General features: G+C 53.7%; 2 protein-coding genes across 6 annotated transcripts; both read left to right on the plus strand.

Annotated features, from left to right (window-relative positions):
- Positions 1-10945: 10945 nt before the first annotated feature.
- On the plus strand, positions 10946-12454 carry FOXC2 (forkhead box C2). Its single transcript, NM_001083597.1, has one exon. It carries the CDS (start codon positions 10946-10948, stop codon positions 12452-12454), a length of 1509 nt encoding a protein of 502 aa, NP_001077066.1.
- Positions 12455-19747: 7293 nt separating this feature from the next.
- On the plus strand, positions 19748-25166 carry FOXL1 (forkhead box L1). 5 transcript variants are annotated; one of them, XM_070262145.1, is made up of 4 exons: positions 19770-19880; positions 21437-21559; positions 22020-23016; positions 23190-25166. In XM_070262145.1, exons 3-4 carry the CDS (start codon positions 22182-22184, stop codon positions 23312-23314), a joined length of 960 nt encoding a protein of 319 aa, XP_070118246.1. In that variant the 5' UTR covers positions 19770-19880; positions 21437-21559; positions 22020-22181; the 3' UTR covers positions 23315-25166. The 5 variants fall into 5 exon arrangements, with proteins under 5 accessions (XP_023493223.1, XP_070118246.1, XP_070118244.1 ...); XM_070262143.1 differs by having other exon boundaries at positions 19775-19880; positions 22020-25166; XM_070262146.1 differs by lacking the exon at positions 21437-21559 and having other exon boundaries at positions 19775-19880.
- The last annotated feature ends 212 nt before the right edge of the window (positions 25167-25378 follow it).

A 25378-nucleotide genomic window follows, 5' to 3' on the forward strand; every position in this document is an offset into this window, starting at 1 on the left:
TTCGTTCCCACTTTCAGGGAAGCATGGGAGATCTGTGCAGAGCATGTCATGCAAGTGGACCTGGCCCAGGCAGCGGAAACGTGTGCAGGGCTCACTGTGCTCAGAGCAGTGACTGGGACGCTAACCAACAGCCAAGGCCCCCAGATGGTAATGAGACACGGGACGGTCTCCCCAGTGGCGATGCTAGAAAGCAGATGGTGCCAGAAGGAAGGATGTCCCTTTAGTTCCTTCACACCGTGTTTCCCAGTTAGAAGCGCCCCAGATGCCTTGGTGCTTAAAAGAATAAATAGTTATGAAAGAGCTCGCTTAGAAGAATTGGCTGGCTCTTTTGTAAAAGATGTTTTAGAATGTTCACCTACATGCTTCAAACTCCATCTTATATGTAAATTTGCATTGGGTCGCTTGAGGATTTTTTTTAATAGACTTTATTGTTTAGAGCAGTTTTAGGTTCACAGCAAAATTGAAAAGAAGGTACAGAGAGTTCCCATACACCCCCTGGTGCCCCACACACAACCTCTCCCAGTATCAGCATCGTTACACTGACACATCGTTATCGCCGTGGACTGAGTGTTTGTGTCCTCCCAAAATTCCTGCGGTGAAACCCAATCCCCATGTGATGCTGCTAGGAGATGGGGCCTTTGGGAGGTGACCGGGTCATGAGAGCAGAGCCCTTGTGAGTGGGATTATTGCCCTTATAAAAGGGCCCCCAGGGATCTCCCTCCCCACTCCACCGTGTGGGGACACAGCAAGAAGACAGCCGTCTGTGAACGAGGAAGCAGGCCCTCACCAGATACTGAATCGGTCAGCACCTTGATCTTGGACTTCCAGCCTCCAAAACTGTGAGAAATAAATGTTTCCTGTCTAAGTCGCCCCGTCTGTGGTGTTTTTGTTGCAGCAGCCGGAGCTGACTAAGATCCCCCCGAAGGTCACGGTTTACATTAGGGTTCACTCTTGGTGTTGGACGTTCTGTGGATTTAGGCAAAGGTATAATTACATGTATTCACCATTATAGGATCATACAGAATAACTTCGCTGCCCTGCAAATCCTCTGTGCTCTGCCTGGTCGCCCCTCCCCACTCTCACCCTTGGCAACCACTGATCTTTTCACAGTCCCCATAGTTTTGTGTTTTCCAAAATGCCACAGAGTGGGAGTCATACAGCACGTGGCCTTTTTGGATTGGCTTCTCTCACTTAGTGATGTGCATTTAAGGCTCCTCTACGTCTTTTTAGGGATTGACAGCTCATGTCTTATCAGTGCTGAGTAATATTCCACTGTCTGGCTGCACCACAGCTTGTTCATGCATTTACCCACTGAGGGACATCATGATTGCTTCCAAGTTCTGGCAGTTATGAATAAAACTGCTGTAAATTCTCATGTGCAAGTTCACTTGAATATTTTATTTTTTCTGTTTGGGGGTGGGTGGGTGAGGAAGATTGTCACTGAGCTAACATCTGTGCCAATCTTCCTATATTTTATGTGGGACACTGCCACAGCGTGGCCTGACAAGCAGTGCCAGGTCCACGCCTGGGATCTGAACCTGTGAACCCTGGGCCACTGAAGCAGACTGTGCAAGCTCAACCACTATGCCACCGGGCCACCCCGAAGGTTTTAATGCTTGTCACAGACATTACCTCACAAATTCTTACTACCCCTTTAGAAGTTGGCCAGTAGGAGTGTAGTTAAAAAGGTGAGCACATGAAGAGCTCGGGCATGGAACTCTGAGCTATGTGACTGCGGGTAAGTAACTCCATCTCTCGAGCTTCGGCTCCCTCTTCTGTAAAGTGTGGGGGCGTGATTTCTCTGTTAGAGTTGGTGAGAGGACTGGGTCGGCTGGTATCGGGAGTCCAGGCACAGAACCTCGCCCAGCCCTCAGCAAGCGCCCTAGAGATGTTAGCGTTCATTGTTCCATAGCGATCCTATGAGATTGAAAAGAGAAGGCAGGTGTTGAGAGATGAGGGCCAATGGCCCACGCAGGTGCCGGGTGCTGAGAGCCAGACCTCCCCCGTGTGGGCTTCCAAAATGCCAGCTCTTGCAGCCCCTACGCTTCACAGGTAGGGGCTTTGAGCCTTAAACGCCACAGTCTGCTTTCAGCCCTGACTTCTCCCTGCGTCAGATGCACATACACACACAACTCGTAAAGTGCCAAAAAGAAAAAAATAACATGAATGGGTCTAATAACAACAAAGGCTGCTCCTGAGAAGCTAGCAGAGTCCCTTCCACCTTCAGGCACTCCTGTCAGCTGGCTCTGCGCCCGTCCTGGGATCAGGTGAGGCCCATCCCTCAGCACCTGGCCTTTCATGGGAGATTGGCAAGACGAGGACGTCTGCAGTGTCGCAATGATGCCTTGCTATTCCCGCTGCCACCACCCACGCCAAGGGTGTGTCACCGTGCTTCAGACTGCAGCCACCTCCTGCCTCCCAACTGTGCTCTCTCCCATGTCCTCCCCCTCCTTCTCCTCCTCTCCTCTCTCCCCATCCTCCCCTGCTTTCCCTCTTTCTTGCCCTCCTTCCACCTGAACTCTACCTCTCTATCTTCCACCTGTGAGCTGGTGGCTCCATTGCCTGCACCTTGCAAAGCACAAAACTCTCCCCTGGACAGTCCAGCCTCGCCTGGCCGCCAGCTCATCTCTCAGCCACACAGCCTCCCTATCAACTCAGCTCTTCCTTCCTCCTCCTCCTGGTTTTCTTCTTCTTTTTCCTGCCCCAGAAATGCCTTCCCCACCCTCACCCCCAACTTTTGCAGGTCACAAATCCCACCCCAGATGGGCCTGGTGACTGGCACGACGGAAGGGTGGGGAGCCAACCAGCTCCTCTGACAGAGTGGAGAGTCAACCGACGCGAGCACGGTGAGAGTCGAAGGAAGGCGCACCGAGAGCAAAGAGGCAGGACTTAAGGGCACAGATGGAACCCGCGGAGGACGGAGAGAAATCTCCTGGGGAAGCTGGCGGAGGGGCCGAGGGAGGGTTGAATGATGCCCGCACAATGCACTGGCACCCTCTGGAGAACCAAGTGCCCATTTAAAATATACACACTGTGTGACCATTACACAACAGGGGTAAGTGGGAACCATTTGGGTCATGTTCTAAAGTGTCCCCCTTGCACACGGGAACCAGCCAATTTCTCCTAAGTGAACTCATTACCATCTTTAAACACAGAGCGGGAAGGCAGAGGTCACAGCCATAGTTGCTAAAAAAAAGAAATAGCAGCAAAGCCTCTTTTTTTGAGAGACTTTGGTAACTGCCAGAAGAAACAGTGAAAGGAGTTAGTGGTCTCGGAGTCCAGGAGGGGTGGCAAGAAGATGCTCTTCTCATTTTGGAGTCTTCTGTCCTCCCGGGATTTATAGCCGTTTAACATGCGACACTCGTGCTTTTTAAAAATGAGTGTAATTTCTTCCATATCCCAAGCTTCGGGCAATCCATCGACATCTCCTGTATCCAGCCGGGCACACACAGTTACCGAGCAAAGTAAAGACACTCTCCTGTTATGCTCTCCTTGTACTGTGAACTTTAACAATACATAGCTATTTGAAGCTGTGTCTGATACTTAATAAACGCAAGACTGTTTAATAAACTAATAACCAAAAAGGTGTTTGAAGGACTTCTGTTTTCCCCAGTGGGTTGCCAGACGAAATACAGGATCCCCAGTTAAATCTGGTTTCAGATAAACCATGAATAGTTCTGTCGGTGTATATGTCTGCCCGATGTAGAATGTGGGCATTAGTGTTTTTATTTGCTAAACCTGGCAACCCGCAGCGTGAAGGAAGAAGAAAGACGCTTGCAGGTGAAGTTTTGCTTTGCCCACGTCTCAAGGCCCAGCTTGATCGGCAGCTTCTCGAGAAAACTTCTCAGCTCCTCTTCTGCCCCTTTCTGAGTCTCCGCTAGCTCAGCCCAGCCCCTCTGTCCGTGCCTGACGGCCCCACGAGGGGACAGTGCCACAGCGGAGGGCTGAGCGCGGGGCCCTCTGGTTCGAATGGCAGGGCTGCAGCTCGCCAGCGGTGCGCCTGGGCAAGTCCCTGGTGCTCCCCGTGCCTCGCTTTCTCCCTCTATAGAACGAGGATGACGGCACTGCTGGCATCTCCCTCTCGAGGCTGGTGAGGATGAGTGCTGAGTTTGAGCATAGCCACCCGGCGAGGGCTCTCTGTGTGTTTGTTAAAATAAGAGTTTCAGCCCGTGAGCTCCCTCAGGAACAGCCTCGGGGCGCATGATGCTGCCTGCCCACCCCTGCTGCACCGTCTGCCTAAGATAAGTGCCGTCAATGTTTGAACTGAGTTCTGGGTTTGAACTGCTAAATGGGAGACTGGCATGTGGTTATGGAGGGAGAGGAAGTGACTCTGAAGCTGCAAGGTGACATCCACTCATTCGGTTTATAGTTCCAGAGCGTGGAGTCTTGCCGAGCAGAGCAATGGGGGGCTGGGTGTAGCGGGGTGCATGGGGCAGACCAGGGCCCTGCCTCCCTTCCTGTGGCTGCATCGCGGTGTTGGGGGGCAAACAGATGAACAGACAGGATCATGTCAGACAGTGAAAATGAGTCAGGGTGAGGGGTGGAGCAAGGGGACAGGGAGGAAGCAGGTGGGTGATTGCCTGAGGCCTTAGGAGAGGTGGCACTGCAGCACGGAACTGAGTACGAGGGGCCCCAATCAAAGGGCACGGCACATGCAAAGGCCCTGTGGAGGGTCCAGGCTGGTCTGGCATTGGAATTCCCCTGTGTGAATGCGTATGTGCAAAGGCTGGGAGCCAGTGTGGGTGTGTTCCTAGCTTTCTGGGATTCTTAAAGGGGGAAGCACATCCTGTGCCAGCGATGATCTGATTCTCCTGGGAGAGCCACTCTGTGCTCCTGACTTCATCCCATTCCTTAGATGTTCCCCTGGGGCCTCCCTCAGTTGTTGCCACCGTGAGACCCAGGAGTCACTTTGAGGCACTGGCCAAAGCTGCCCCTAGATTGTGATTCCAAGTCTGGCTTATTCCCTGGGGCTCAGAACACCCGCCCCACAGGCTGCAAATTCGGTGAAAATCAAGTAGGCTGCTCTCATCTTTCTCCCTGCCCTTGTCCGACAATCCCGGCCCTGTCTGCACCTCCCAGGGAGCCGGCCGCTTTTTATGGGCTCTGAGAATGAGCCCATTTACCCGACAGACTTAATTACAGGGTTTCAAGCTGATGATATAAAAAGCTAGAATTTCACAGACATTGAGTCATGTGTTCAGAAGCCATGCCTTCGTGCACACGCTATTGACTGTGTATATATGGTTATGAAATTATATGTACATGTTTCCATGTAGACTTTTTATTTATATAGAAGTTCCTATTTTAGCTTCAGAAGTCTTCTCCAATTTCCAAGGCCCTAACTCTAACCTCAAAAAGGCAGCAAAGTAATGGGTTAAGAGATCCCCATTCCATCGCTAGCAGCTGCAAGACTTGGGTTAGTGATTTAAGATCTCTAAACCTCCGTTTCCTCCCCTGTGAAATGGTGACATTGACAGGACCTATTCTGAAAGAGGATTAAATGAGATGCCATGGGCAGAACATTCGGCAGGGAGCTCGGCACACAGTGCGCATGCATTACATTGTCCATTATGTAGTAGGGAGAAAAATACGGGAAACGTCATACATTCATTCAGTAAACACTTCTTGTGCACCTACTGTGTGCCGAGGTATTGTGCAGGGCAGTGGGCTGCAGAGAGAAGAAACAAGGCAGGCCACCCGAGGAGCTGGGGTCGGGTCAAGTCACTGAGGCTTGAGGTGTTTGTTACTTAGCAGACACTGGCTCAACTGACGGATACACAGTGTAACTCATTTACATAGCAATACGGACAAGGGCAAGTCTATAGGACCTGGATGATACAGGCAGCATAGAGCAGCGTGTAATCAACTCTCTTTAGAAAGAAACATGTGTATCTTTAATCATCTGTTTTGAAAACATCTGTAACGCTCTATTGAGTTTCTTGTGTCTTTGACTTATCAATTGTGGTAACACTTGCATTATAAGACAGCTAAGCTCCTTAGAGAGTCAACTATTTTTTTCCTTTGAAAATCGTAAGTTAATGTGATAAACTCCACAGATGTGGAAGATTGTTTTTCAGAAATTTCCAGAACATAAGGAGAGGGGACCCAGGGGCCAGGTTGGACCTCCACTGGGGTTTGCAACTTTTTCCATGGAAAAAGTTGCTTTGTGTCACAAACGTTTTTTAATTTTCAGAGTAACAAAGGTCTTTTTCTCCCATTTTCTTTTTTAAATTTTGAAAAATTTCAAACTTCCAGAAAAATGACGAGAACAGCACACAGTGAATACCCACATACCATAGGTTCAGCAATGGCTCTCATGTTACTTCGCTTTACATGACTTTCTCTCTCCTTCCCCCCTCCGTGCTCCCTCCCCAACTCTGGCAGAATCTTTTAAAAGTTGCAGAGAAGCTGAATATCAGCCCTAAATATTTTGACGTGTACCTTCTGAAAACAAGGACGTGTTCATACCTGACCATGTGTAATTATCACACTCAAGAATTTTAACCTTGATACAAGATGATTATCTAATCCTCCAGATTCAAATTTCCCCGGGTATTCTCAAACCTGTCCTTTATTAGTTTTTCCCCCCCCTCTTGATCTAGAATAAGGATTGCATTTAGTTGTTCTGTTTCTTTAATCTTTTAACCAGGAAGGCTCCTCATCTTCCATTATTTTGTTGTTCACGGCAGGGCCATTTGTGAATGGCGCCATGTCGCTTTAACTCCTTGGGAAGGTCGTGCTCAGTAAAATGGGTGCGGACAGATTCCATCAGGGACGCACTGTTTGTCCTGGAAGAAGATAATTTCTAGGAGCTGGATTAGAATGGAGTTTTGAACAGCAGCATTGACTCTGTTTAACCCAAGGATTCATCAGATTCCAAGCAGCTCCTGCAAGCCTGGGACTCCTCTTAAACCTGGGCCCTTTCCCTAAAACCTGGGGCATCTCGGGAGCCCAGAAGGGAAATGTTTGAAGGATATTGGGCCCAATGTATTGAAAACGGCGAGAGAAGACACAAAACTCCTTTCACGTGTCCCCTCTGTGAGTTCTTTGCTGTGCCTCTGAAGCAGAAGGGGCTGCAGACGCGTTTACGTCTCCCTCTTGTTAAAACCAATACCATACACACACGCAGGACAGACGTTTTGCTGACGAATTCCCTGAAATTCACGCCACACGCGGGTCACGAAGACAGCTGCCGTGAGAAGACACCCACGGATGAGCAATTTGTTTAACAACCCTGGAAAAAAAAAATACCCAGACTTCTAGCCACCTAAGAGGCACAGATTTTATTTGCTTAAAACTTCAGCGAATCTCCCTAGAGAGGATTTCTTGCTCCCCCAGCAGTTTCAAAGACATTTCTGTTTTCCAACAGATCATGTTCTTGACACATTGCAAAGCTATGGAAAATGTTTTGGTTTTTCTTAATCGACGCGCCGCACACGGTTTATTTACCTTCTCTCTCCCTTGCAGATTTTGAAGGCTTTATTGCTGGCCGTGCAATGCTAGGGTGCAGCCATAAGGTGTCAGCACCTGCATTGTAACCAGAAGGGTCGCGTGGGTTTTTTTTTTTTTTTTTTTTCTTTTTAAAGAGTAGTTCCCGTATTGGCCTCAAGGTGGCGACAACACCACAGGCCGGCCAGAGCCGCCTCCAGGTGCAGGAGCCGGCGGCGCCCAGGCGGGGATGCATGGCGGTGGAGGGAAAGTGACTGGAATATCTTTTGCTTTATCATCGCTTATTATTCTAGTAACACACAGGGCTCTCTGGGGCCCGATTCCGCTTTCGGCTCACTGACAGCAAGGTCAGGAAAGGAAAAAAATCAGCAAGATATTAGCAGCCCCCAATCCAAAACAAAAAAAAAAAAAACCAAAAACCCTGGCAGGTTAAAGAAAAGATCCGAAATATGGTTTTTGCAAAGTCCAGGTGTATGGAAGGTGTTGTTTTAATAACCTGAACAAACATCTCTCCCGGAGTCCCACTGAGAGGAGAAGAAACCTAATTCCAGGGCAAAGGAAAACGTTTCTCTCACCTTTTCTGTCTTGATTATGAGGATTTCTTCCCCTCCCACCCCCACTTTTTTTTTTTTTGGAGGGGGTAATAATTCTGGCAACTCACGTTAGTTCTTTTGAGATGACATTGGTTTAAACCTGGACACCCTTGTAGATGCAAACTCAGGCAGAAACTGCCATTTTGGAATTTCTTTTCCTCCGTCCTTAGCTATTTTGGGTTTTGCCCTGTGCTGTGATAAAGCTTAAAAAAAAAGAAAGAAAAAGAAAAAACCCCGTAAAAGCAGAGTAAATAATATTCCTCCAGGAAGCCTATAGACTGAGGAGTGTTTCTTGATCAATAGTTTGCATTTCCAGTAAAATCGTGAGCAGATTTCAGAGTGCCTGTCACACACTCCGGGAGAAAGGCGCCTTTTGCCAGTTTTTGTTTTTTTTAAAGATGGATGTGAAAATACTAGAGGTATTAAAAAATAATAAAGTCTTAGTGGGAGTTGGGGGTAGCTAGGAGAACGCTCAAACCATTCACCTGTGAGCTGACGACTGACTAGCTTTATTTTACTTCGTTGCAAAAAAAAAAAAAAATCGAGTTGGAGAAAGAACTTAGAGCACGCGTAAAAAATATAGTGAATATTTCAGAAGTAGAATATTCGAGGTCATAGGAACCTGTTTTGGACTTTGTCTTCGATCCTGAAGTTGTCAGGAGATAATACCATTCATAGATAATGCACATAAATAATATATATATTTTTTGCTCTTTTATTGAAAATGAATGACGGATCCCCAATGCCCTCTGTTCATCTCCCAAGAGATAAGCGTTGTGGGTCGATTCTCTCAAATCCTTTCCCTGGGAATCTAATAAACTAATCTAATAAACTGATGGAAGAGTTAGGAGGGCAAAGGACACCTGAACTCCGGAAGTTTTCTTTGAAGTCTTCCTCCCTGCTCATCTGGACTGGACACCTTCCAGAAGAGTTCTGACCCATTTAGCCCTCCTTATGGGGGAACCCTGCCTCTTCAAGGGAAGCGGCAAGGGAGGATCTGATTCTTCGAGGTGTTGAAGGAATAAATACTCAGTCCACACACAAACCACCTTTCCGCGATTCCTCGAGGGAAGGAGGAAGCGTCGAGGGCGAGGACCTCCGCGCCGCTCCAGGTCAAAGTCCCAAATGACACCATCTCTGCGGGGCCTTGAACCGTCTGCAATCGCTTACCCCGTCCTCGTCCTCGCACGGAGCCCCGGTGCCCAAATCACCTTATCAAACACCAACTAAACAAAAAAGACTGAGATATAGGAAGTCAAGTCGGAGATACCCAAGGCGGCTTTGCCGGGAGCGGGAGCCAGGGAGCGCGTCCTGGGTGGGTGTCCCAGCCGGCCGGCGCGGGGTTAGGAGCCCCCAGCAGGGATGCGCGTCCTGCAGCGAAGCCCCCCGCGCAAAGCGGCTCGGGTTTCTCCTCGCGGGCAGAGGAGCCGGCTCTGCCCGGCCCGGTGGCTCGCTGCGGCATTGTTCCCGTCTTTGGGGAGCGCGGGAGTCAGCTTGTCAAAGGGAATTTATCTCTGGGAAAAGCGAGAGACGCCGAGAAGCTGGCGTTGGTGGGCTGCAGGCGTCTACGCGGGAAGGGAAAGGGGGAAATGAGCAGAGTTATTTCACTCTCTTCCCCAAACCCCACAAAAATCCTCACGATGACGCGGATGATTTGCCGAATCCACGGCGAATTTAAAAGGATTAAATTTTCAAAACGTTGCTGACTTCCCCAGTCCGCTTTGCCCTGTAGACGTCTCGGCCTGCCTCCCCAGGTGGGGGTGAGGGGCCTTCAGACGCTATAATTTGTCTCTAAAACCTTTATAGGTTATTCTTGACGGCCCAGAACCTGCAAACTCACTGTTGGTTATTAATTATTTGCTTAAACAATGACAACATCCATGGGAGGCCCCTTCCATTCATCTCCCACGCCTGCTTTGCCTCCATTACACCTGGGCCCCGATAATTAGGAAATCTAATTATTCGCCTCATCACTCATTAATAAGAAAAGTAGTCCCAGGGTCTCGGCTTCTTACATGATCTTTGGGGAGATATTTGACTGCATTAATCAATTCGATTTTATATTTCAAACTTTTTTCTGCAAAGGAGCATCGGGGTTGTTTTCTTTTTCCCCTCTGGGCACGTGGGCCCATTAGCCAAAATGTGATAATAAAATAAATTTTAATAAGATATAACTTTTTGAAAAAAATCTTTTCAAGTTAAGACTGAGCTGCATGAAAGTCTGGTTCTGCGCGGCTGGGTCTTAGAGCCGACGGATTCCGGCGCTCCTCGCCCTGATTGGCGCCAACTCCCCACAGCTGCCGGGTTATTGGTCCAAAGTTCCCGGAGGGGGCGTGGCCGGAGGAAAGTAAAAACTCGCTTTCAGCAAGAAGACTTTTGAAACTTTTCCCAATCCCTAAAAGGGACTTTGCCTCTTTTTCCGGGCTCGGCAGGGCAGCCACTCTGGACCCCGGCTCGCTGACCCTCAGGGCTGCCGATTTGCTGGGGGGCTTGGAGAGCCGCCTTTCCCCCGTGGCGCGGACCGAGGGGCCAGCGTCCGTCCGCGGCGCGCGCGGCGTCTCCGCTCCGCTCCCCGCCGCCCGCCCGGGCTGCCACCCGCCGGTCCCGAGAGCGAGGGAGCGAGCAGGGGCCGGCGCTGCGCTCGCCGGGGCGCGCCCTCCAGGATGCTGATCCGCCCGGTCCGCTGAAAACCAGGGCCCCTTCTCCGCCCGAAGGCGGGCGCCGAGCGCCGGCGCCTCCTCCAGCTCGCCCCTGAAAGCTTCCAGGCGCCCGGGGCTCCCCCCGCCGGCTCCCTTCCCCTCTCTCTCGCTCTCGCTCTCTCTCTCGCTCGCTCTCTCTCGCTCTCGCAGGGCCTTCTTCGCGGTCGGTGCGCGCAGGCGGTGGCGAGCCGTCTCGGACGCAGCATGCAGGCGCGCTACTCCGTGTCCGACCCCAACGCCCTGGGAGTGGTCCCCTACTTGAGCGAGCAGAATTACTACCGGGCGGCGGGCAGCTACGGCGGCATGGCCAGCCCCATGGGCGTCTACTCGGGCCACCCGGAGCAGTACGGCGCGGGCATGGGCCGCTCCTACGCGCCCTACCACCACCATCAGCCCGCGGCGCCCAAGGACCTCGTCAAGCCGCCCTACAGCTACATCGCGCTCATAACCATGGCGATCCAGAACGCGCCCGAGAAGAAGATCACCCTGAACGGCATCTACCAGTTCATCATGGACCGCTTCCCTTTCTACCGGGAGAACAAGCAGGGCTGGCAGAACAGCATCCGCCACAACCTCTCGCTCAACGAGTGCTTCGTCAAGGTGCCCCGCGACGACAAGAAACCGGGCAAGGGCAGCTACTGGACCCTGGACCCCGACTCCTACAACATGTTCGAGAACGGCAGCTTCCTGCGGCGCCGGCGACGCTTCAAGAAGAAGGACGTGCCCAAGGAGAAGGAGGAGCGGGCCCACCTCAAGGAGCCGCCCCCCGCAGCGTCCAAGGGCACCCCGGCCGGGCCCCCCCTAGCGGACGCCCCCAAGGAGGCCGAGAAGAAGGTGGTGATCAAGAGCGAGGCGGCGTCGCCGGCGCTGCCGGTCATCACCAAGGTGGAGACGCTGAGCCCCGAGAGCGCGCTGCAGGGCAGCCCGCGCAGCGCGGCCTCCACGCCCGCCGGCTCCCCAGACGGCTCGCTGCCGGAGCACCACGCCGGCGCGCCCAACGGGCTGCCTGGCTTCAGCGTGGAGAACATCATGACGCTGCGAACGTCGCCGCCCGGCGGCGAGCTGAGCCCCGCGGCCGGGCGCGCGGGCCTGGTGGTGCCGCCGCTGGCGCTGCCCTACGCCGCCGCGCCGCCCGCCGCCTACGGCCAGCCTTGCGCGCAGGGCCTGGAGGCCGGGGGCGCCGGGGGCTACCAGTGCAGCATGCGCGCCATGAGCCTGTACACCGGGGCCGAGCGGCCGGCGCACATGTGCGTCCCGCCCGCGCTGGACGAGGCCCTCTCGGACCACCCGAGCGGCCCCACGTCGCCCCTGAGCGCCCTCAACCTCGCCGCCGGCCAGGAGGGCGCGCTCGCCGCCGCCGGCCACCACCACCAGCATCACGGCCACCACCACCCGCAGGCGCCGCCGCCGCCGCCGCCGGCTCCCCAGCCCCAGCCGGCGCCGCAGCCCGGGGCCGCCGCGGCCCAGGCGGCCTCCTGGTATCTCAACCACAGCGGGGACCTGAACCACCTCCCCGGCCACACGTTCGCGGCCCAGCAGCAGACTTTCCCCAACGTCCGGGAGATGTTCAACTCCCACCGGCTGGGGATTGAGAACTCGACCCTCGGGGAACCGCAGGTGAGCAGCAACGCGAGCTGTCAGCTGCCCTATAGATCCACGCCGTCTCTCTACCGCCACGCAGCCCCCTATTCCTACGACTGCACGAAATACTGACCTGCCCGGCCGCTCCGGCTTCGCCTCCCAGACACGACTCTCTCAGACAGTTCAGGCTGCAGAGACGCAGGAAGACCCAAAACTTGTCCACCAGCTTTTTCTCAGACCCGGGAGCAGAGAGAGCGCGCGCGCCAGCCTCAGCCCTCTGTGAAGCTGCAGGTAACTTTAATTCGCCACCCGGGTTCCGAGATTGCAAGAAGCCCCTGTAAAGGGACGCAGCCCAACGAGATGAATATTGATTTTTAAAACCCCTCTCCCTTCCCAGGATGGCTGTGCTCACTACTCCAGTCGGGGTTTCAAAAATCAGTTATGGACCAAATCCCATAGCCACCCAGTAATGACTCTCTGTAGGGACCCCCATAGGTTTATGGGGGTCTCTATAGATTATATACGTGCTGTGTGTAATTTTAAATTTCTTTAACCGTGCTGTACAAATGTGTGGATTTGTAATCAGGCTGTTTTGTTGTTGTTGTTCAGAGCCATTAATATAATATTTAAAGTTGAGTTCACTGGATAATTTTTCATCTTGCCCAACCATTTCTAACTGCCAAATTGAGAACTCGAGAAACCTAGGTGGGATTTCTTCCCCCTGTACAATTATGAGACGTGATTTTTTTCCAAGTTGTAGGTCTTTTACAGAACAGGAAAATAATTTATTTTTTGTTGTTGGCGGATAAAGAAGTCGAGTATCTGATACTTTTTATTTGCAAAGTGTGATGGTTTGTATAGTAGATGCCTCCCTGAGCATTCCTAAAAGAAAAAAAAAACAAAAAAATTTCACTTCACCTGTGTTTGTCTTATGTGGTCTTAATTGTTGTACTTACCTTAAAATAAACCCGTGTTGTTTTTCTGCCCAAAGTCCGGACAGTGTATTTGTGTTCTCGCATTTTTTAAAAACAAGGTGTGTTTGCAAATCCACCTGTTTGGATAATTTTTGTTACGCAGGTGGGTAAATGTGTAGACAGATACAGATGATCACAGAGGAATGGGGGCACCAATCTATTGTCTTGTTAGTGACGGAAAAGGCTTTCAATTAGTTCAAAATCGGACCCTGGCCGGGGCAATCGGGGAAACAGTTCTGGGCGGACGCAGCTGCATGGAGGACAGCACTCTGTAATCTCATTTGCTGTAATGCATTTTGCTAAATGCAGAAAAACATGCCAATTGTCACAACAAACAGTGCCATTCCCTCTTCATGTCCAGCCATCCCCAATTTAGGAGGCAAGGGAGGGGAAGGATAAACATTTTCCATCAGCTAACTACAAACCAGGGGTGTGCTGTCCCTGAATTTCCTAAAATGCGGACTTCCTTGCCCACGCTGATGTTTTTTCAGTAAAGAATTTGAATTGAGCCAGTGAAAGTCCGAAAGGGATCGATTCTCCAGCCTTTAACCACCGTCCGGGCGGTGGCCGGATCAGAGGTGGATTCCAGACCTCTTCACTTCTTGATTTGATTTCCAAATCCTGACCCTATTGCAGTGAAAAATGTTAAAGCCTCATTGCCCTTCAAAAATAATTTACACTGCTTTTAGAGTTCTAAATATATCAACTTTGCCAGGACTTTAAATGCTAGGGAGATGATTTTTCTCTTCAATTTTGATGTCTCGTCTTTTTTTTTTTTTTTTTTTTTTAATAACAACGTAGCTTTGTGAGACATGGCCGAGGGGAAATAGCTTTATTCTCTATTTCACTGGCCGAAACCCACAGCTCCCCTCCTGGTCTCTGCGTGTGAATTTGGGGGCCAGAGCTCCAAATTGGGAACTAGTTTCCCACCCCAGCAGGTGAGCTGTACTTTGCTAAGGGTGGAATTCCCGGGGAAGCCAGCATTTCAGGCCGTGATGATGTCCCGAGAGGCGGTTTTGCTTGACGCGGTGGTGTCGATCGTAACCTGGGTGTTGTGTTGCTTGAAATGTCATTTTGTCTCTGGGTTATGCTGAAATAGAACTGGGGGAAGCTCAAGCACAATAATATTGCCCATATGTGCAGCACACATTTTTTAAATCTGTGGCCCCAGAGGTGACATATGGTTAAAACTGTAAGGCTGCATTTTATTCCTTTTCAGAACTCGCAGGAGCCGGGAAACCTGGTGGTTGGTGCCTGACTTCCAGCAGGCCCCCAGGCCACTGTGCTTTGCTTGAGGGAGCCGGCCAGCCAGTTACAGTGGGAGGGGGGAGAGAGAGAGACAGAGAGAGACCCCCCTCTCCAAGCTGCAGAATGACAGGGGCCAGGGCTCCTTGCCCAGCTCTGGCAATCCGTTTCACTCTGCCCTGTTCTCTTTATGCTGTTTGGGCTGCAGGAGGTGAGAAGAGTGTTCTAGCTGGCTTGCTGCTTCCCCAGATGTTTCGAAGAGTCCTCTCTGAAAATGTTCCCTCAGCTTAAGATTTGGAACTCAGAGGAGGTCTGAGAGACACATGGAAAATAAGGGAGAGAGGAGTGGGCCACAGCGGGGTGGGAGACCCTGCACTGGCCCTGAAGCCACGCTGGGGTCTTCTACCTTTGGGAAGGCCTCTTCAAGAAGTCCCAAGTGGGTGATGGAGAGGGGCTCCCTACCACATGGAGGCCGCAGCCAGCGGGGGAGCCCTTGCATTCCCTGGGGGACGTGGTCAACTGGGGGGATTGTATTCGGGGCTTTATCCAGGCTTCTGGAGGCAGCAGAGTGGAGGGGTGTATGATGCCAGGGCGCTTTGGGAGGCCCGGACCAGGAAGGCTTCCCCAGTCTGAAGCCCTGGGGGCCGGGGAAGGTGCGGGTAAGTGCTAGGAGGCCGGTGCTGGGACTAGGGGAAGCTCGGCTCAGCCCCGGCCATCCGCCATGTGGTGGACCTCCTAGGGGCTTAGCAGCCTCGGGTGTCTGTCTGTCCCCACGGAGTAGGAAGACCCTGCCGCAGCGCGATGCTGAGCAGCCCGGCCCTACCTGGCGCGTCTTCGCGGCCGCCTTGTGCGCAAAGACTGCGTGCGCCTGGCATGGCCGGCCTTGCGCCACGGATCCGCTCTCTGCCCCTTCTTTCGCCGCTTGGTCCTCCAGAGGCAGGGCCTTTCAGGAAAAGGGGGAAGGAGCTTGCAGATGCAAGGGCCAGAATGCCTGTCGCAGCCTGCTGGGGTACCTTGGCTGGAGCAGGAGGGGGATTGCTATGTGGTCCCCTGAATGCAGTTTGCACGAAGGTGTGTTCTCTAGCCATGTTCTTTCCTGACCCAAGAAGATACAGTTCGTCAGGTCTGAAAGGTACTGCAAATAAAATGGAAGCAACACAAACACCATGGCAGAGACCTTTTCCCATAGAGTTAACCCTGCGTCCCCAAGTGGCCTTGGCTGGGTGGACTGTCTCTCTAACCAGGTCCAGTTTTGAGGATACTGGCAGGCCAGAGAGACCCGTGGCCTCTGAGCATCCTGCTGCTCCCTACTCCCGGAGAGGCTGCAGCTGGAGTAACCTTTGCTTCTCCTGAGACTCAGGAGGGACACCCAAGCTCACGGCTCTCAGGGAGAGGGACTGGCAGTGTGTGGCCCAGCCCTGGCCTCTCTCCCATGGCCAGACTGGAGCCTGTGGCCAGGTGGTCCTCCTTGCCCTCGTTCAAGTGGCCTGTCCCCGAGGACGCCAAAATCGTGACTTGCATCCTGGAGTTGTGGGAACACTGGGCTAGGAATTAGAAGACCACATAGTGCTGTGAAGACAAGCCCCTCCCCCTCCCTGGCCTCAGTCTTCTCGTCTGTAAGATGACCAGGTGAGTGCGAGGGCATTTTGCGGCCCGGCACTTTCCTCCCCAGCATAGCGGGGCCTCCTGCAACCTACCCTCACTTACCCGACTCCCGTTCCCCACTGCGAGAAACTGAGATCAGAAGTGAGAGGGAGAAGAAATGCAGGGCCTTGGAACTTCAGCATTGGGCTCATAAATTTTTCGGGGTCCATCTCCTCCCCTTTACCCCATCACTGCCTGGGGGGTCACCTCCAGGCCTGGGAGGGGCTGGTGAGCTGCACTCAAAGAACAGAGAGCAGCTCCCTGGAAACGAGCCCTGGTGCCTGAGCGTTGCCTCTTGGCTGCTCATCCCCACCCCAAATCCAGAAACCTGGATGGAGTGTCAGGCAAGGTTGGTCCAAGGGGAACCTATTGATAACCATCCACATGAGGTAGGTGGAGAGAGTGACACTGAGAAAAGACACCCATGGATTAATGGGCAGAACCAAGTTTTAGGAGAATGTGGACACTGCGTCCTGGAGCCCGTGCCTGGCGCCTCAGGGAATGTGTGCCTGCGTCGTCCCAGACCATACGTTCCTGCCTCTCAGGGACGAGGAGAGATCTGAGGCGTTATGCCTTAGGTGCAGCCAGGCCAGGGATGTCTGGGGGCTACCCCCAGGTGAGCGGGACACACTGGGTCAGAGCCACCACTGAGTCCTTCTGGCACTACGCACTGGAAATGCTTTCCCAAACTTTGAGAAGCATTCCCCGCCTGCCTCTTTCTTGCATAGCCTCAGCTCGCCAAGCGTTTGAAATGTCTGCTTTTTGACATAGGCATGTAAGGAAGGGAGTGGAATGTTTCAGGGCGTTTGGAAGGCTGGGCAGCTGCAGTCGGGGACAGCGGCTGTGCCTGGGAAGACGCCACCGCCTGGACTTGTGCAAGCCTTTCCCTGGGTTTTGCACATTCCTGCTCCACAGCAGAAGCAGAAAGACGCTGCTCTCGGAGTTGGATTCTCGAATGCGTCTCTCCTGGTTTGGGTTTTCCCAGCTTCAGACTCGTGGGCACTTTATCCTGGGGCTGTGAGTGTGTGAAAGCTGAAATGGAGCGAAGTGGGCTTAACACATTGACGAGCTCGCCAGCATTGCAGGTCCCTTAAAGGAATGGAGTTGGGGAGCATGGAGGTGGCGTCCCCCCCTCGGGGGCCTGGGGTGCAGCTTTGTGCTCACTCTACATGCCCACCCAGGGTGGGAGGTCATGGAGGCCAGAGGGGCCCCTCTGACCCCTGACTCAGTGGCCTTGGCCCTGGGCCTTCTCCTCCAGCCGCCCCTTGGGGACTCTCTCTCTGCCTCCAAGATATTTTTACGGGCAGGGTCCCCCACAGAGTCTTTCTCTCTAGGATGAACCCACATGCACCAACTCAGGCCCTACACACAGGCCAGCTGAGGCTTCACGTGGCCTCGGGCATGCTACCTCAAGCTCCCTGGGCCCATTTCCCAACTGAACATGGTGGGATCATCGAATAGGGTTATCGAGAGTATTAATGAACCCAATACACATTGGGAAAGTGCATTTGATGGTGCCCACCCGTGGATTAGACTCACTGTAGGCTGTTAGGACTTGCCTGGACAACAGAAGAGAAAGGATTCTTTGGTCTCAATTAACTGCATATATTTACCAGGCTAAATGCGGATACTCGGGCAGGGCAGTGGCCGTGCCCTAACTACCCCTGTCTAGACCCTTTAAATCATTTCTGGGAACAAGGTGAGTGCTAAAGAAATCAGTCATTTGGAAAATTCTCCCTGCTCTCTGGGGTTGCTCAGCATCAGCTGACTGGCCCACCCTCACCTTCATGGCCCACTCCCCAGGAGAAGCGGCAGGAGAGCCTCCTCCCCCTCCTCTCAAAGCGGGAGAGGAGGGGGAGGAGGAGAGTGTTCTGGGTTTGGGTAGGATGTTGGTGACGACTTGGATTTCCTACATCTAATGCCCCAAATGTCCCAGCTCTGGAGGTGCCACACACCTCTCCTGTCTGGAGGGCCCCCTTTCCATCTGTTTATTCCTGACACATCGCCGGGAGCCTCTGCAGACACCTGAGGTGTCAGACCTCAGAGAGTCCACCTTCCGAAGAAATCACGTGAGTTCCAATCCCTGTTCTGCTGTTTACTACCTCCACTGTCTTGGGGTGCTCTGTGCCCAGCCTGTTTCATCATCTGTAAAACGGGCGAATCCATCACCCCTGGCGTTCATGGATGCTGAGCGGGTTCTCGAGAGAGAACTTCCACAGGGCCCTTAGCCTCCACACACAGCAGCTGTGATAATGTGATTGTTTCCTGCCCTGGCAACACTTCCTCACAGGAGACCTGAGGCGAGTGAACTTCCTGGCCTCAGTTTCCTGGTCTGCAGAATGGGAATGATAAAGATTTCTGTTTCTTTTTAGGATGGCTGTGAGGATGGAGTGATTTAATACAGGGAAAGCATTAGAACGGTGCCAGCACATGTTAGCATTGGAAACATCTTAGTCGTCGATATTATCCTTGTTGTTATCATGGCCTCAGATGTGTTCAGGTTGTCGGCAGGGTGCCCAGGCTGAGTAAGTCCTGCATCCTTCCGCCCTCACTGTTTGCAGACACAGTGCACACAGGGTGGAATCATTCACTCCTGTACATGTGTACATATACATATACTCCATTAACTGTCTCCACATTTAGAAAAGTGATGTAGATATCTGGAAAGATGATGCAGACATCGTTAACTTGAGTGTCTGCTTTCATATTTAGGGGGGAGCAGGGGAAGGGGAGATGCCCCTGATGTGGGTAGCAGTGTGAAGGGCTCTTGTCTCTGCCCCCAGCCTTTTTTTCTGAGGCCTCTTTGGTCCCAGGGCCTGGTGCCTGGCCTCCGCCCAGCCTGCCCAAGGGGCACACCTTCTCCCCGAGAGGTGGGGGTGGGGTGGGTGGGGAATGGTACTCTCTGCCCTCATCCCACGCTGAGCCAGATTTCTGCTCGGGCCCCAGAGATGGAACTGCTACGGTCCTTCCTGGAGCATCCGGGCAGGCGGGAGAGCTCAGGTCTTTCTCTCGGGCCGGTGGGGCGCTGCGCTGGCACTGACTTCTTTTCTGGGGTCTGAAGACTCAAGAACTTGCAGGGTACTTTCAGGGTCCCCGTTTGGCTCTTTGGGACACGCTCTGCCCGGGCTGTCTCCCAGGCTCGGCGGCTCCCCCACCGGGCCTCGGCTCCGCTGGGTCCTCACCGGATAGAGCTTCCGCACGAGGGCGCATCCGCTCTCGGACGCTAGGGGCTCGTGCCCTGCGCTCCCCGGAAATACGCGCCCGCACGGGGTTCCTTCCTACCGCGGCCTCTCCTAGGCTCAAGTTACAAACTCTTCACCTGGGAACCCAGGATTCGCACCCTGCCAGAGGGGCCGGGTTGGGGCGTCATTCTGGAGTTCTAAGGCTGGAACCTCCCGGAGACTTTGCAAACTTCTGCAAGCGCGCGGGACTGGATGTATCTCTCCAGACCGCAACTAGAACTTGGGTTTTTTTTCCCTTTTACTATCAGTGCCCCGCCCACCAGCCGCGCGTGTCTCCGCCTGCGTCCGGCCCATGCCCAAATTGGGCGGTGTTTATTATTGTGCGAATTCAAGCTCGGATTTGCCTTAGAGTTTAGAAGAAGCGCTGCGGCGGCGCGCCTTGTGGAGAGGCAGGGATGTGCGTGCTGGACTTCGGGTGCCCAGGAAGCTCCAGGAAGGGCTCCGAGCGCGGAGGTGGGGGAGTGCGTAGGGACACCCGTTCATCTCTTGCTTTGGGTCTGTTAGAGCGGGCGCCAAGGCTGGAGACCGAACTGGATCCAACCTTGAACTTGCTGGGGACGCGCTGGTCTGGAGAGGTTGGGTGACCCCGGGGACTGTGGGACCCGCGGGTTGCAGGAGCGCGGGCATTGAGGTTCTTTTTTCACCCCACGGTTGGAAGGGGCGCTCTAGTGAGGGCCAGAGAGAAGACAGCGCCCCGCCCCCTCCTGGCTGGAGGGCCATCCCTAAGACCTAGGCCGGGGCCAGGCTGGGCTGAACGGTTGGCCTAAGTTAGAAATGCAGCGCCGTGGAGGGAGGCCTGGAGGTGTCCCGGGGCCTGGCCTTGCGCTCCCTGAAGCCATGCCGGCACCCAAACCGGTTTTTCGACCCTGGTTGCGACTTCCATTTGGGTATTTCAAACGTCCCCCCTCCCCTGCGGTCTCTTCGGAACCCCCAAACACATGTTACTTTCCGGATTCCCCATTTTGGAGGGGAACCTCCTCGCTTTTCCGTATTCAGAGGTGGCTTGAGAGTCCGCTACCGGTCCCCAGCGTGGTGTCCTCTCTCTGCGACAGCAGCATCGGCCGACCCCCTCCCCATTCACGCACGTTTACCGCCTCTTTCTCCTTCCCGGCGGGCGGGAGCGCTGGGGTGGGCCGTTTCTATGCCCACCTGCCGTCCTCACCCCTCCCTCTTCTCCGCGGCATCGGCATCGAGGCACGATTTACTCAATGAAACGTTAATTCAGTTATCCCGTGTTTCTTTTTTTTTTTTCCTTTTAAAAAGAATTCAGAGATCATAAACAGGAACTAGTCACGCCAATGCCTCTCCAAAGCGGTGGAGTGGGAGGAGGGACACCTCCTTCCGAATCAGCATCATTCAGGGATTTTGATTCAAACTGTGACGTGGCTAAATGTAAAACGGGGGTGGGGGGTGGGATAGGGCGGGGTGGGGGGTGCTTACACCCAGAGTGAGTGAGTGGGTGGGTGGGTGGGTGGGGGGAGAGCACCAGGCTTCCCAAATGCTTAATGTAATCACGGGCCAGCTGCGTGCACTTGTAAAGTTGTTATAACCCCCCTCCTTGGTATAAACAGGAAAGCGCAGAATATAAAGCAAGAGACCCGCATTCACAAATACCAGCTCTCCCGCGCCAGCTGCCAAATTCCCCTTTTATGGTGTTCCTCGCTTGCAACCTCAGCCCCATCAGAGAGACCTTAGTTTCCTCCCCTGAACTCTCCAAATGGGTTTATTTGAAACTTCCCTCCACTGAGCTGTGGACCAGGTACCCCAAGCCCTCTGCAGCTCCCCAGAGTCCTAAGCACTGGCCTCAGAGAAGCTGGGTTCCTGGAGCCCTCTTCCCCAGGTCCCCAGGGGGCCCTGGAGGGGGAGGCTTGCCCATTATGCGATAGTAGGCCCCTAGGAAGCCCCTGACTCCTGCAGGGCATGTGGAGGATGCCCTCTCCTAAGAGGGCTGCATCCTCTTCTCATCAGACTCTCAAATCTCTCAGACATGCCTCTCCCTCCTAAAATAGCTAGACGCTTTCAAAGACCTCCGAAGGCATTTTATGAGACTGTGCCATCTCGCCATCTCCTATTAAGCCTGCGAGAAGAGAAGACCTTTTGTGGGAGGCCCAGGGATTACGGAGCTCCCCCAGGCAAGTGGTAAAACTCAGCCCTGCGCCCACCCCCCCATCTCCACCTCTCCTTCCTGGCCCGGCAGACCCCGCGCGGAGCCATCGCGGTCCACATCCTGCCTCACTGACTGTGTGTGCTTACAGCGTCAAGGGGTGGACGTGATATTTCAAACATCAGATCAGTGCGTTTATATATTGGGTGCCCGGAAATTTTTCCAAATAAACACAGCTTGATTCAACTTGGGTGGGCGGACTTATCAACAGACTAATTCTATAAACAAATGAAGGAATAGCCCCGAAACCGATTGGCTGGTATCAAAAAGACACGTGGAGAGAAAAGCTTGGAGTTTTTCAGCAATGAAATTTTAATTAATGTGGGTGGGCTGAGAACACAACGACTGTTTATCATAGACAATTTATTTGCCAGCGCTAAGTCAACATATAATAGCAAACTTACAACAATTATTTAACATTTTTAAAGCCATGAAGAAGGGACAGAGCGCGGAGCGGCGGGGGAGAGCGGCAGAGCAGGAGGCAGACGCACGGCGGGCTCCCCCGGAGGGCCCTCCCGGCGCGGGGCGCAGTCCCTAAGCCGCCCGGGTTGCCTGCGTCGCGGAGAGCGCAGCGCCGGCGCCCACTCGCCATGAGCCACCTCTTCAGTCCCCGGCTGCCTGCTCTGGCCGCCTCGCCCATGCTTTATCTGTACGGCCCCGAGAGACCCGGGCTGCCTCTGGCCTTCGCCCCCGCGGCCGCTTTGGCCGCCTCGGGCCGGGCGGAGCCCCCCCAGAAGCCGCCCTACAGCTACATCGCGCTCATAGCCATGGCGATCCAGGACGCGCCGGAGCAGAGGGTCACGCTCAACGGCATCTACCAGTTCATCATGGACCGCTTCCCCTTCTACCACGACAACCGGCAGGGCTGGCAGAACAGCATCCGCCACAACCTTTCGCTCAACGACTGCTTCGTCAAGGTGCCCCGCGAGAAAGGGCGACCGGGCAAGGGCAGCTACTGGACGCTGGACCCTCGCTGTCTGGATATGTTCGAGAACGGCAACTACCGGCGCCGGAAGAGGAAGCCCAAGCCGGGACCCGGGGCCCCGGAGGCCAAGCGAGCCCGCGTAGAGACGCAGGAGCGCGGCGCAGAGGCGCAGCCAGAGGCGGGGAACGGGGCAGGGCGCCCCGTGCCCGCGAGCCCCCGCCACGAGGAAAAGCCCGCGCGCCCGTCGCCCCTGCGGGAAGGCGCCTCTCCGCCGGCGGCCCTGCACTGGCCCAGGCCCGCGTCCCCAGAGGTGGACGCAGGCGACGCTGTCCAGGGCGCAGCAGCCGTGGCCGTCGGCCAGCCAGCGCGCACGGTGAATGGCCCGGGGTCCCCTCGGCGCTGCATCTCCCGCAGCTCTCCGAATTGCTCCGACAAATCCAAGAGCTTCAGCATAGACAGCATCCTGGCGGGCCGGCAGGGCCAGAAGTCGGCTGGAGGGGGTGAGCTCCTGGGTGGCGCCAAGCAGGGGCCGGGTGGCTGTCTGGGCGCCTCGCTTCTGGCCACCTCCTCCAGCCTCCGTCCGCCTTTCAACGCTTCCCTGATGCTCGACCCACACGTCCAGGGAGGCTTTTACCAGCTCGGGATCCCTTTCCTCTCCTATTTCCCTCTGCAGCTCCCCGACACGGTGCTTCCCTTCCAGTAAAGCCAGCAGTGGCGTGGGTCTGTCCCGGGTCCTGGTCTGAGCTGCTTGTGAGCGACCACGGCTCCCACCGCTGGGGGAAGGAGTCACGTTTTTAAAGAATGATCTTTTCCTCTGCCGACATGTGGATCCTGGGAAGTGTTACCAACTTCTGCGCTCAGGTGAGCACCCTCACTGGCCTACCTCCACCAGGGGAGACCTTCCCAGAACCAGGAGCGTCTTGGAGATTTAAAAGACCCTTCACCAGCTGGGACTTGGGCAACTCAGACCTCCTACAGCACCAGCAGAAGAATTCCTTGACCTTAGGTCAGTCTGATGGTGTGATCTTCCGATACCCACCCCAAGTCCTGCGTGGCCGGGGCACTGGAGGGCCCACACAGCCCAAGGGCAGGACAGACGGACTCAGTGTGGTCGTTTTAGTCTGAGAGCCACGGTCCGACTGTCGCCAGCTCAGTTGTGGTTGTGGCCCAGGCCTTGGCTTTGAGCCCGTCGTGGGGATGGTTACCCACAGCCGGGTTTGTCCCTGAAGTCCAGTTGTGGGGACGCCGAGGGTGACCCCTGTTTTTCAGGTTCTTTGGCAGATCTACGGCCTCCTGAGGATTTCGGACTGATGTCCAGGTGGAAGCTGAGAAACCACACTTTTATTTTAAATAGAGTTTTTCTCTTTTTTCCTTTCTAGACAGTAAAGGGAACATCCTATATTCTTTGGCTAAATACTTGACTCTTTTTACTATAACAATCGCCCTGTGGAAACGTCTATATTAACAACTTCTACTAAGAAGGTGCACTCTACATAATATAGCATTTTGTTGCATTACAACAGCTCATTAGTCAATACGCACGTTCTCCAATGCATGTTACCAACCATAGGAGTGGTCCTGTCTTTTTGCTTTTGTTTTTAAGGGATCAAAAGATTTCAGGGGACACTGGAAGTGCGCGAGGGGGAGGGACGGTGTCTCAGACAACGTAAGATTTTCAATTTCCATGCTTTTTCAAGATCTAGGATTGATTTTGCTACATTTTCTAGAGTTGTGTAGTGAAAGACTGCATTTAATCCAAAAAGTTGGGTGAAACAGACACAGGGAAGGCAGGTAAAGGGAGAGATGGGTTAGGGCCCAGAAGAGCAAGGGCCTCTGCTGGTGTCTTCGGGAGGCCGCTCTGTGGAACCCAGAGAGCATGGAGCTTCCAGAGATCCCCAGCCTACTGCATCCCTGCCTGCAACTTGGCTCCTCCCTCCAAGCCCCCACCAAGCAGGCCCAGGGCCTGCTGCTAAATAAACACCTGAGGGAGGTGACTGGAAGTCTGGCAGGAGGGGTGGGCAGGAAGGCAGGGGTCTGCAACAAAGACCTGGTTAAGAACGTGGAGATTTTCCCAGCCCTGTTCAGTTCAGCTTGGACCTTTTGGGAAATGCGTCTAACCTCTTAGGGTATCTCCTTGGTTGCTTTGGGGCTTTTGACTTTGAGTTCCTGAACCCCCACGTTACTTTAGTCTTACTCGCTCTGGGAAAGGCGCAGCGAGTCATGAGGTCTTGGAGACTGGCTGAGATAGGTCTGCAAAATTACTTCTTCAGTAGTTTCCAGGACTTCTATAAAAATGAACACAAACTTTACATCCAGAGAGCCTGTTGGTTAATATGTTGGAAAGGACATTTCGGACAAGCATAATAATTTAGTAATTAGTAGGCACAGAGTTGACTTTCTGAGGGTTCCTTCTTAAAGTTGTGTGCTGCTGACGGGTGCATATCTCCCTGACCTCATTCTACCCAGGCTGGGGGCATGCTTGGTGAGCTGCAGCGCGTCCGCGTCCGTGATTTTAAGAGCTTTGATGAGATCCCATTGTGGAGGTCCAGGCTCGCTGTGATTAACTTAAAATATGCTGGAAGGGCTGTCATTGGATATTTTGTTATCCCAAAGCCTCAGCCTTTGTGAATAAAGTTGTTTTTTTCATTAACCTGTCAGTGACTGGCTCAGTGGATTATTGGAGGGGATAAACAACGAGTGTTACAGGAAAGAGGGCACAGGCTATATTTGGGATGCTGTCGGCATCTCCAGGGGCCCTGGCTTCCGACAGTAGGTGCACACACAGTCTGTAGGGGCAGGAGCAGAAAAGCCTAGTGGATGCTGCTTGGATGTCAGAAAGTAAGATGAAAATTCCCCTGTATA

This window comes from Equus caballus, chromosome 3 (genome assembly GCF_041296265.1).
Source record: "Equus caballus isolate H_3958 breed thoroughbred chromosome 3, TB-T2T, whole genome shotgun sequence".
In the NCBI taxonomy this organism is placed as follows: domain Eukaryota; kingdom Metazoa; phylum Chordata; class Mammalia; order Perissodactyla; family Equidae; genus Equus; species Equus caballus.

Excerpts from the sequence above, each read along its gene's own strand:
- FOXL1 (XM_023637455.2), top strand. The coding sequence starts at position 22,182 with ATGAGCCACCTCTTCAGTCCCCGGCTGCCTGCTCTGGCCGCCTCGCCC.
- FOXC2 (NM_001083597.1), top strand. The coding sequence starts at position 10,946 with ATGCAGGCGCGCTACTCCGTGTCCGACCCCAACGCCCTGGGAGTGGTC.